The 11,640-nt window shown below is 47.0% G+C and overlaps 1 protein-coding gene across 2 annotated transcripts; it reads right to left on the reverse strand.

Moving 5' to 3' along the window:
- Positions 1-995: 995 nt before the first annotated feature.
- Positions 996-10,855, reverse strand: LOC146335550 (uncharacterized). Of its 2 annotated transcripts, none has more exons than XR_014785889.1 (4): positions 7,002-7,266; positions 6,851-6,913; positions 3,512-3,623; positions 996-1,864 (listed from the first exon to the last, which is right to left on the reverse strand). XR_014785889.1 is itself a non-coding variant. In XM_084821007.1 (4 exons), the coding sequence occupies exons 1-4, from the start codon at positions 10,749-10,751 to the stop codon at positions 1,673-1,675; spliced, it is 330 nt and encodes a 109-aa protein (XP_084677133.1). In that variant the 5' UTR covers positions 10,752-10,855; the 3' UTR covers positions 998-1,672. The 2 variants fall into 2 exon arrangements, 1 of the variants encoding a protein (XP_084677133.1); XM_084821007.1 differs by lacking the exon at positions 7,002-7,266 and adding an exon at positions 10,737-10,855 and having other exon boundaries at positions 998-1,864; positions 3,512-3,571.
- Positions 10,856-11,640: the final 785 nt, after the last annotated feature.

The raw sequence follows: 11,640 nt of genomic DNA on the forward strand, positions 1-11,640 counted from the left end.
AAATGAAAGAGCACAAAACACCCACTTTTTACCTAAAAAGGGACGGAAAGGCACAGCAGAGCCCCTCAAATCCAAAACAGACATTGAAGTGTCACCCCCCACACACTCACGGGACTGCACAGTTGCGCATTTCAGTATAGCAAAAAAAAGAGGGCACGACAAGTCTGTTAGGGAAGTGCGCAGTACATCGCAAGTGCATTGCAGGGCAGGCTGATGTGAAGCCGCATTGCTGCGCAGTTGCAATGGGGTGGGGGGTCAAAGCGGTGCCATATAGATGGGGCCCCAGTGGTGGCCCCCAATTGCAAAAGGCTCTCCACACAACTTGTCATCTTTTCAGTGCCAAGTTAAGCCTATCCTCTATTCTCGGGCGTTTGTCAGCATACGATGCGCTTTTTTTTTATGTCAGTTGATTTATCAGGTCGTGGTATCTAATTCTTACTGTTTTTAACCGTTTTAAAATAGTTTTTAAATAGTTGTACATGAACGTTTCTTTAAATATTATGTTTTTGCTTTGCAATTTTTCTGAACTGCCCAGAGAACTTTGGCTACTAGGCAATATGGAAATGAAACAAGTGAAATGAAGTGAAACGAAACACAAGTTTCTAGTCCTTACTGTGGCAAAGATAGCTCTGAAAATTTGTGAGCAATGCCTGCTCAGACCTCAGAAGGCTGATGAAGATTTCCCATAGCTGGGCATGGGGGGCTTTGCTGTCCTTGCCCCTCCCATGAATAGCAAAACCAGAATCAATTCTGCAAAGCCACAAACACTACGGGACAGATTATGCGAAAGGAGAGAAATTATGCAAATCTGCTCACTTTGCATACATTTATACAGCTTGCTAACATGCTTCCCTGTCTTCAAGATTATACGGGCCTATGATATCGTTGCCCCTCTAATTCACCCATCTCCATGCATCATGGGCTTTGTAGTATACCCTGGCCTTGTATACAGAGAAAAGTCTAATTTGTGAGGCATGCAGAATTCCGCTTTACTTGCTGCAGAATGTGGACCACTCTGGGTGCCGCATGTTCTTTATTTTTTCCCGTACATTCTGTTTATAGGGCTCGGCTGGCTGAGCTTTCTTCATTGGTACGGAAAACACGACTTTTCTCCTGCCCTGATTTTTTCTTTTCTTTTTTTTACAAGAAGCAAAAGAGAAAGGGGAACCCGGCAAGGCCATCACCGACAGACGTGCTGGCTGATTTCTAAAGCTCTGAGCAGAAGGCAGCCCGCACAGCAGAGAGTAAGCTGGGAGGGTGGGGTGGGGGGGATAGCATTAGCAGAATGCAGTTAATCTAGGTTGCAATACAGTTTCATAAGCCTCTGGTCTTCGGTAAACTCTGGACGGCATCGTATTGAATCACTCCGCCTGGAACTTGATCGAGGGCTGGTGTTTCTGTCCTCACGGCCAGCCGAGAAGTGACTTTCCTCTGCCTAGTTCACCCAGACTTCACTTTTGCAGAGGAAAGAAGGGGCAAGTTGAACTGCAAGCAGGATGCTCCAGTTTTAGGAATGAAAAGCCTCTTTGCTGCCTCTCATTCTCCCCCTTGTTGTACATCCACCCAGCCAGGACCCCTTCTTAAGAAAGGGGAATCCGGACACATCTGCAATCCAGTCCAGGTTTTCTGGCTCCTTTCTCCTCTGAAAGCAGTACAATCCTGAAGGAGTCCTCTACCTGTCTGACTCCAGTGAATGGCAGGCTGCTTCAGCCCTACCCGGTTCACCTGGGACAGCAGCGGAGAAATCCCAGGCTGGATTTCGAGCCTGAGTCTGGAATGGATTGCTGCCTCTCTGCCAATGCACGGTTTTCCTGGGGAGCAAAGAAACCGCATCCCTCATACTCCATCCTTTGTTTATCCATATCTGAAAAAGAGAGAGATTACTTCCTCCAGAGAGCCTTCTGGTTCTGAAAGTCCATGTGTGGTGGAGCTGCTGTGAAAAACAAAGAGGGCCAAAAACAGGGGATGTCAAACCTCTTTCATTTAAATTCAGGTTCAGGGAAACGCTAGGGGGTCACCTTCCAGTTCTGGGCAGGGTGAAAGGAAAAAAGGGGGGAGCTACTGACTGGGACTGCATGTGGCGGGCTGGATTTCACCCCAGCCTTGAGATTCGACACCCCTGACCTAAGAGAAGTAATGCTCCTTATTTCTGTAAGGCTGAGATCCCATGCATGTTCACTCGGGAATCAGTCCAACAAAATTCTAGTAGAACTTATTTCCAAGTAACCCTGCATTGGATCGTGTGAAATTTGGATCTTTACATTGGGAGGGGAGGTGAACAGGGGAAGTAAGGTGGCCACGTACACATTGCCAAAATGAGGAAACGCAACAGAAAAAAAAGAAGAGAGAGGACAGAAGAGGGTACGGAATTGCATGCAATTTGCCCAGATTAACCTATATAAATTTAGATTAGGGGTGTGATGTAGGAGAAATCTGGTTGGGGGGTGGAATTCGATGAGTTTTCTTAGGTTCGGCCCTCTGGACTTTGTTTCAGTTCCTGCTGCGGTGCCTGATTTGATCTGCAGTGAGTTGGGCCAGTTCGTGAATTTTTCAGGGCATTTTGCACCTTTTGGGGGGGGCAGGTTCTGCAAATTTGTGCTAATTTCTGAGCAATTTGTACAAATTATGGCAGAATTTGCACAATTTGGCCAATTTGGTGCAGATTTGGTCATAATTTGTGCAGATTGCTGGTAAATATGCACAAATTGCTCAGAAATGTGTGGAAATTGCAGAACCTGCCAGAAAAAAAAATGCACAAAAAAAGCTCATGGAGTTCAGGGAAAAGCCCGCAGCTTGCAAATGCAAAGCGAATTGTATACACTATGGAACTCTGTCAAGCCAAAAAGAAGAGAACCAGATTTCCCAGCAATGGACATGCCTAGTTTAGATGCAAATGTTAATAGAATTGCTATAATATCAATAGAAAAACAAGACGTCCCTCTCACCATAGTGTGGATGTCTGGGACCAGGTGACCTGTGTCCCTGCTCAGTCCTCTGTCCAGGTGTGAACTGGCGATGAGCAAATTCAGGGCTCCTGTTCTCGTCCTTTCTGATTATCTTTAAACTGGACTTGGACCGGACAGCCCTTCTAATAGAGGACACCTTCTTGAGAGGGGTGGGGAACTGTGTTTGCTCCAGTGGCTGGATTTCCCCTCCCCAGATCCCTCCATGGGCCAGAGGGTCTCAGGGGTGGCTCCCCACCACTGAAATCAAGGGCAGGACCCCTGATGTCATAAGGACCCGGGTGGAGCTCTTCCAGCTGTTGCTTTGGCTAGGAAGAAAGCTGGCTTCACCTTCCCTGTGAAGAAGCCGCTTTGGCCATCAGACCTAGTCAGTTTCAGAACTCTGTTGTAAAGCTGCAGAGCAGCAAAAATTCAGAGTCGAGCTGTGCGCAAATGGCCCTTTGAAATTCTCTACCCTCTTTGTGGGCAAGGAAACTGGGGAAACAATTTAACCAGATTTCTCCAGGGGAGGAGAAGTTCTCCAACACTTTCTCGCCAGTAGGGCTCACCTTTGGCAGGGGTTGTAGCACATCTTCTTTCTTTTTGAGTCTTTTGAAAAATGGAAGGTCCTGAAAGCAATATGTGGGTGCTTCAGCTTTGGATTTAATCTCAGACATTCTTCTAAGTAAACCAGAAGGAGGAATGGAATGCAGAGAAGAAGAGGATCAATAAAAGAATGGAAGGGGGGATATGCTCACCTATAAAACACACACACACACACACACCAAGAGTTTTGTGGCACCCTAAAGACTAACACATTTATGGGAAATTTGTTTGTTTTGCTAGAAGATGTGTTTATTTTCCAGAGCTGAAAAATACATTTTCAAAAATCGGCTGATCATTTTTTTTAGATTAGAATCTCACAGACAGATGTTTAATCAGGGATGTGCAAATAAGCGATGTTTGAGATCACTACAATTCTCTGAACATCATTTTGCCACTCATCTTGCGCCCAACTCCTGTTCGCATTTGCGACCACTGCTCGCTTGGCACAAATGGGAGATTTGCGCAACTCTCCTGAAATTTGTGCAAATTTCCTCCATAGAGTAAAATGGGGCTGATACAGTCTACTGAGGAAATGTGCACAAATGAGGAAATGTGCACAAATGAGGAAATTTGCGCAAATCAAACTTTGAATCCAGGAGACGAATGTGACCACGTGTTTGACGATTTGAGAACATTTTCGGCAGACACATGCTCGTGCTGGGCTTATATGCCTGAACAGGGCTGGGAAAATACATTCTTCCCCCCAGCAGCAACTGTGAGCATTGCAGCTAAGCTCAGAGAGAACAGGGAATTCCCAGCGGAGTGGGGTGACAGATGCCAATGGCACCCCTGCTAATTAAACAGTCCCAGCGCTATGTCCCTGCAAGCTCTGATTCCACTACAACACTGTTGCTGATGGCTACAAGTCCACTTCTGCCAGCACAGTTGATCCAGCATAAATCTGGATCCAACCCTCTGTGTTTTGTGTGTGTGCATCTGTGGGATTCCATTGAATATTGTCCTTAGGTGGAGAGAGATGGGGACAGAATTCTCCAGCTCTTTGGGGGGAATGGACGTTTGCAGAAAAAGCCTCAGAAAACTCTTTTTCTGAAAAGTTTCAGCTTATTTAATAGTGAATGAAACTTCATTGTTGCTTCATGCTGCCAGTGGATGGAGGAAGCAATGCAAAAAGGGAGGAGGAGGAGAGTCATTAAAGGCCAGGCATATTGCGTCCTGCCACAATATCGAAATTACGAGAGGGAGTGCTCCTATTTAGGGTGTTAATATTCATGTATGAGTTTCTTTGATTACATTTATATCCCAACTTTACCTCCAAGGAGCTCATGGCATGATCCTCCCCATTTTTATCCTCACAACAGCCCTCTGAGGTAGGTGAAGCTGACAGTCAGCAACTGGCCCAAAGTCACCCAGTGAGCTTCATGGCTGGGGAGGGACTAGAACTTGGGTCTCCCCAGTGCCGGCCCAGTGCTGCAACCACTACACCGCACTGGCTTTTTAAAGATGAAGAACCATAAGAAACCATGAGCAGGGAGAGCTGTGGTGGGCTTCAAGTTGCTCACCAACCATTATCACTGGACAGTGGACTGAGCAACCACACAAACTTTCCCAGTACGGTGAGATGAATTGCATTTCTGTTTAAATTATACCAATCCTTCCTCAGTTTCCATCTTTACCAATCAATTCACGTCTACAATGTTGGCCTGCCCCTCTGTCCTCTTTTTATTTGGGGGCAATGCATGTCCTCTTCCCCCTGCCCCCACAACAAGTAACTGACCCAGCCTGTATGGCACGTGGGCCCTAGCTGCATGTGTGGCCTTAAAAAAAAACAACCCTTTGGAATCACATATGGAGGAGCTAAAATCTCAGGGATTGGCCTGGGCATCCCTTTGTAGAATGGGGGACCAGGGCAGAGGGGCAGAGAGGAAAGGCAGGCAAAGGGTTAATCCTGACCTTCTGTGCTTGTTTGCGGCTCTGCCCTGGTCATGTGACAGCTGGTCTGCTCGCTGCATTCAATCCGCCCCCCCCCATAAATATCTAAGTCCTTATCCCCCCGCCCCCCCCAGCATTTGGTCCCAGCTGAGCCCTCCAATGTTATCCCCTGAACGGCCGGCGCCTGGCACAGAGACAAATTGAGCTGCTCGCGTCCACAGCATTGCGTCCCCCTACCGCTGTGGCCCTCACCTCGACGGGGGCTGTCAGTTTTATGGGTGATGGGTGATGGGGGAAGGAGAGAGGTGGGGGGTGTGGAGCGGGAGAAAGGATTGGAGGCAGAAGAAGATGCAGCAGCTGATGAGGCCTGCAGGCTAGCAATTAATTCTGAAGTTTCCATTTGCCCTAAAAGCCTAGTACCGCTAGGATTAAGTCTCTCTCTTTTTCTGGTCTGGTTCCAGCATCCTGTTTCTCCCCCCTTCACACACACTCTCTCTGCAGCAATGCTTTGTGAGGATTCCTGAGGAGCATGGAGCATGGAAACCTTCCCCACAAAACTGCCAAGCTCACACAGATCGAGCAGAATTTCTACATCTCTACCTATTTCCTGCCTGCCGAAAGCCATAATTTGTCAGCTCGTTGGCTGAAACTCGTCTGTTCGTAACAGCTGTGTGCAAAGCTCCCCCCCACACACACACACTCAATTCTCCAGCCTATTTGTGGGCAGAGAAATTGGGGAGACCATTTCACTGAATTTCTCCAGGGGAGGAGAAATTCTCAAACAGTTTCTCACAGGTAGGGCTTACCGTTGACAGGGGTTATAGTGCAGCTCCTTCCCCCCCACCCCAAGGGTTTTTGTTTTTGTGCAGCAAAAGTGTTGGCAGCCTGGTTACCATTTCACATCATCCTTCACTATGCCCTATACCGAGGATAATTCAAGGACATTGTATGTGGGAGGGGGCAAGGGGGCCACCACAAAAATGGTGGAGAAAATTTGGCAGTGGCCAAGATTGCAGTGTGTGTATGTTTTCTTTCTATTACACTTCTCTCCATTGCTCTGCAGCCTCCCAGGCTGCCTGCACTTCCTGATCTGAAAAAGCCCTACGGGAGGAATTACCTCATCATGTCTTCTCCAGGGCTTTAACTGAAGTGTGGGAAGCCAAGGAGGCTGCAGGCTGCTGGAGAGATGATTGACAATGAAAGATAGGACATGCTCCTTGGCCACCTCATAAGTAAGGCAAGCACCAAACCCCAGAACCCAACCCATGAGAATTTCTCCAAAATTTCTTCTCCCTGAAATTACTTTTCAAAAAGAATTTCTTTTCTATCTAATTGAATGAAAATGAGAGAGAGAGAGAGAGAGAGAAAACAGGGAAGAAATTTTCAGCACAGCACTAGTTCGTAATGCTCACCTTTGTAGTGAGCCAGGATCGATGCGTTATGAATTCATCATCAAGTTTGGAATTGATGGCAACCTAAGGAACAGGCACAGTCAAAGAGTACACAGATCCCCCCCCATTTTCATTCATCCTATGACCTAGACCCCCCCCCCGAAAAACTTACTTGAAGCAGTCCCCTTAGCAGCTCCTCTGTTTTCCATGGTTCTGGCTTGACAAGGAGTACTTCCCCGTGTCCATCTTCATGCCGGCAATAGGCAAAGGTGAGTAAACCTCATATGATATCATTAGGCAGGCCGGCCATGTGAAAACCACCCATCAGAAGGGAGCCACATAATCTTTTTTCTTTCTATTACACTTCTTGATGTGATTCCCAACTACAGCTCCCAAGATGCACTGTGAAGTTGTGTACGCACAAAAAACTGGTATGCACGGAATGAGACTTTATTTGGTGAACTCTTATCTGAGCTCACGTGGACACATTCATTATTTCCCGAATAAATAATGAATTCACTTGGGTGAGTTTGCCAATACCTATTTCCTGTGTCCCCAAAGATGTTTTCAATGTATACTTGACTTATTTGGCCCCTTGGCCTTTTTTATGGCTCTCCACAGCCACCACGCTGCCGAAATCCACCGGCACGGTAGCACTGGGGGAAAGCTTCAAATTAGGCTCCTGTTTTAAAGGGGAAACATTGCACTTTGCTGCTGCCAAAATTCAGCAGCAAACTTCAGCCGTAGCAGAAGTGGACAACTTTAAATCAAAAGATCTCCTTTTTGCCGCCACCGTGGTTTGTCGCTGAATTTTGGTGGCAGGCTGAAACCTTCCCCCTTTAAAATAAGGGGCTATTGTATGCTGTTTTTTCCTGCTGCTATTGTGCCACCAAGGAAGGACCGTAGCTCAGTGGTAGAGCCCCTGCTTTGCTTGTGGGATGTCCCGGGTTTGATTCCCAACAGCCTTTCCAGGTTTGGCTGGCAAAGATCCTAGTCTTGCTGGTGTAAGTCGTGCATTTGATTCCCCCATATCACACTGGCTTCACATTGGCTTATCACTATGTGAGTGCAGAAATGAACCCGACCGCAGGTTCAGTGAGTCAATCTTGGGAAGGGAGGTCATGCCTGCTTAGCTACTCTTCCTGATTCCAATGAATATGCAGGCCACAAGTTCTATTTTACAGAGGGCAGTCTCTTCTTGAAGCGCCGTCTTGTCAAATTCTGGTTGACAGATAAGGACCTGTGAGAACCAAAAGAGAATGGTGATTCGCACAACATTTGCATATACTAATTGACAGCTATAGATGCAAATTTAGAAATAATTATGATACTTTAGAGAGAAATACGGTCCGTCTCACTGTGGTGTGGAAGATGGTGACCAGGTGAGTCGTGCGCCTTCCTGTTCCGTCTGCTGTCCAGGTGCAGATGAGCATCAGATGAGATGGTTCTTTATCTTTTAGACAGGAACTGGACAGCTTTCAAAGAGAGGATGCCTTCAAACAGAGGACTGTTCTCTGTAAAAGAGGACACCTGGCCACCCTGTGTTTCCACCTGTCCCATTGGATGAGCCCCAAGAGGCCACAGCAATGCAGCTGAATTGGTGGGAGATTCGAGAGAAACAGAAGGAAGTCCTTCTTCACACAGTGCAGAGTTAAACTATGGAACTCACTTCCGCAAGATGTAGTGATGGCCACCGATTTGGATGGCTTTAAAGGAGGGTTAGACAAATTCCTGGAGGAGAAGGCTATCAATGGCTACTAGTCCTGATGGCTATATGCCATCTCCAGTATCAAAGGCAGTGTGCTTATGTACACTAGTTGCTGCCTGGGAACATGGGTGGGAGGGTGCTGTTGTGCTCATGCCCTTCTTGTGGGTTTCCTGTGGGCAGCTGGTTGTCCACTGTGTGAACAGAATGATGGACTAGATGGACCCTGGTCTGATCCAGTATGGCTCTTCTTATGTTCTTCACAAACCAATAAACAAACAAGCCAATGGAGAAGGAAGGAGTGCAGAAGAACCAGGAAAGCAGGAGAAAGGAAGGGAGGAAGGGAAGGAAAAGGGGAGACATTTTCTATCTCCCTCATCACACTAGAACCTGAAGGGGCCATCCCATGAATCTGGATGCTTGGAGATTCAGAACAGACAAAAGGAAGGGCTGCTTCACACAGTGCAGAGTGAAACGATGGAATTCCCTTCCACAAGGGTGGTGATGGCCACCAATTTGGATGGCTTTAAAAGGGGATTGGACAAATTCATGGAGGAGAAGGCTATCAATGGCTACTAGTCCTGATGGCTATGTTACCTCCAGTGTTAGAGGCACCATGCCTATGTACACCAGTTGCTGGGGAACATGGGCAGGAGGGTGCTATTGCACTCCTGTCCTGCTTGTGGATTTCCCATTGGGGCAGCAGTTTGGCCACAGTGGAAACAGAATGCTGGACTAGAAAGGACTTTGATCTGATTCATCAGGGCTCCTACGTTCTTCTGAGTCATAATGAAAACAATAGTGCCTCTGTGTACATACAGAGGCACTGAGCCTCAGGCTTCAGCTGCTCTCTTTTTGGTAGTTAAACAGTGGAGTGACCCCCAATTCCCGATCTTCAGCCTTCCCCGTCATTGTAGAGATCCTCCTCCCGCCACCTCTCTTGTCTTCCCTGAGAGGCCAAAGAACTGAATGCTGTGGATGTGACAGGCTGGCGATCGTAATGCCCGCAGCCTCCCAAGAGGGTTTTTGGCCTGCACCCAGCCCCCGGCTGAGTCAGAGCATGACGCTTTGTCCTTTTCTAGGTCAGAGGCAAAGCGGCCTCCCATGCATTTCATGAGCCTCGGATGATGCCCCTTTCAGTTCAAGAAAGGCAGGGGTGCCTTTGCAAAACCAGAAACTAAAGCTGGAAAAAGAAAGCCGCTTTGCAGAATTTTCTCTGAATATTCTCACCTTAGTCCCCCCCCACACACACACACAAATACACACACAACAGTGTCCCATTGTGGAGGATGCAAAATGGTAGTCAGACTAGCCATTACTAGCCAGTAACAGCTCTAAGTTTTGGGGGGCCTTGGGTGAGACAACCACAATGGCCTCCTCCCTCACTGAATCTACCTTAGGGATGTGAGAGCCAGTGATTTCCAAATGCACCTAAATTCTCCCCAAATCACTTTGAATATAATTCCAGCTTGCTCTAGGATCTGTTGCTGGGAAATCTGGCCCTTTGGGGGCTCTCCGCATTTCCACAACACCCATGGCTTGGCTTCCGTTTGCGATCCAGCCCCCAGGTTTTTCCTGAAATTGAGGAACCTTTTTCAAGCTCCCCCTGCCCCATAAATAGAAATTTCTGCAAAGTGTGGCCATAATTTGTGTAAGTTGTACAACTCACAGCCATAATTGGTGCAAATTTCTATTTACAGCAAGAAACCCCAGGAAAATCCTCAAGCTGGCCCGACTTGATGAAGATCGTGTCAGACCAGCTTGTGGGGAAATGACCCGAAGTACGGGGGGCCAAGTTGAGGAATGTTCAGTGGGATCCCGCCAACCCCCTGGACAGATTGTTCCAACATCCCTAGCTTGCTCTCGTTTTCATTTTCAACCTGGTTTTTTGGATCATTTTGAATGGGAAAAATGTGTATTGTGAATGGGAAAAGTGCACATTTCTAATATGGTTTGTTTCCCAAAGTGTGCACCTTCCCCCTATTGACTAAAGCATGGAAATATGTTTTTTTTTTTTTAAAAAAAGCACATTCTAAAACAAACACACACACACACACACACACCCTCCGCTGAAACCTTGAAATATTTCTAGAAACAAAGCATCCTGCGCACATTTGTGTCCTTGATTGTACATGGGAGACGTGTGCATGATTTGCGAACAGAAACAAAATTCTCATACAGCCTTAATCTACCTTCTCTCACCATCATTGTCACCATCTGCTACTGCTCCTTCTCCCTTTCTTTCTCATTGTTGCTGCCGCTTACTTGCTTGGTAGGCAGAAATCCAGGGAGGAAGTAAGCCATGACATATTCTGCTCCTCTGGTTCCAGAGTTTGGGAGCAACACAGGAGGAAACCCTTTCCCGTGTGCCCGGCGAGGGGGCCTCTGTGAGCGAGGATGTCTTCAAAAGTGCCTCTCCTCTTGATCTTAGTAACCAAGGAGGTTCATCCCAAGACAGGCAGCCACTCAGGTAGCCACAGACTAAGCCATTTAGAGTTTGAAAGGTTAACACCCCCAGCTTGAATTGAGCCTGGAAAATAATTGGCAACCAGTGCAGACCTTGCAGTGTTGGGATAATGTGTTCATGATATCATGCACCAGGCAGCAGACTACCAAGGACAGGGACTTCTCTGTGGTGGCAGCCTGACTTTGGAACACCCTTGAAAAGGAGATATGATATGACGGGTGCTGACTTTGGTTCCTTTTCAGCATTGAATGAGAACAGTTCTGTTTCCCAAAATATTTTAGAATTTTGCAGTTGAATTCATTCTTAAACAGAATGGACTGTTGTGCATAGTTTTGGCTGGCTGATCAAAGAGCTGCTGTTTTAATTTGCCTTTTAATATGTCATTTTGGGGGGGTTCCTTTGGATTTGGTTGTCTGGTTGTTTGTTTGTAATGTTGTGTACACCACTCTGGGAACCCTTGGGGATGAAGAGGCGTTTAATAAATCTGAGACATCAGATGATGATGATGTGAATGAAATTCTCCAGCATTCTTACTGAGATGCAAGGCTCTTTATGGTTTTTGTGACGGACAGATGGACACATTCCAGATATGGGTTCTCCGTCCAACATTTCTGCTCCTCCTCTGTCACCAGTCTTCAC

Source organism: Heloderma suspectum, chromosome 14, assembly GCF_057233095.1.
Source record: "Heloderma suspectum isolate Gila_16-S chromosome 14, 16-S_ref, whole genome shotgun sequence".
Lineage (NCBI taxonomy): Eukaryota > Metazoa > Chordata > Lepidosauria > Squamata > Helodermatidae > Heloderma > Heloderma suspectum.

Excerpts from the sequence above, each read along its gene's own strand:
- LOC146335550 (XM_084821007.1), bottom strand. Across the intron at positions 3,572-6,850 it reads GATCCTGGCTCACTACAAAG|GACCTTCCATTTTTCAAAAG; the intron begins GTGAGCATTACG and ends TATTGCTTTCAG. Across the intron at positions 1,865-3,511 it reads TGCTACAACCCCTGCCAAAG|ATATGGATAAACAAAGGATG; the intron begins GTGAGCCCTACT and ends TCTCTTTTTCAG.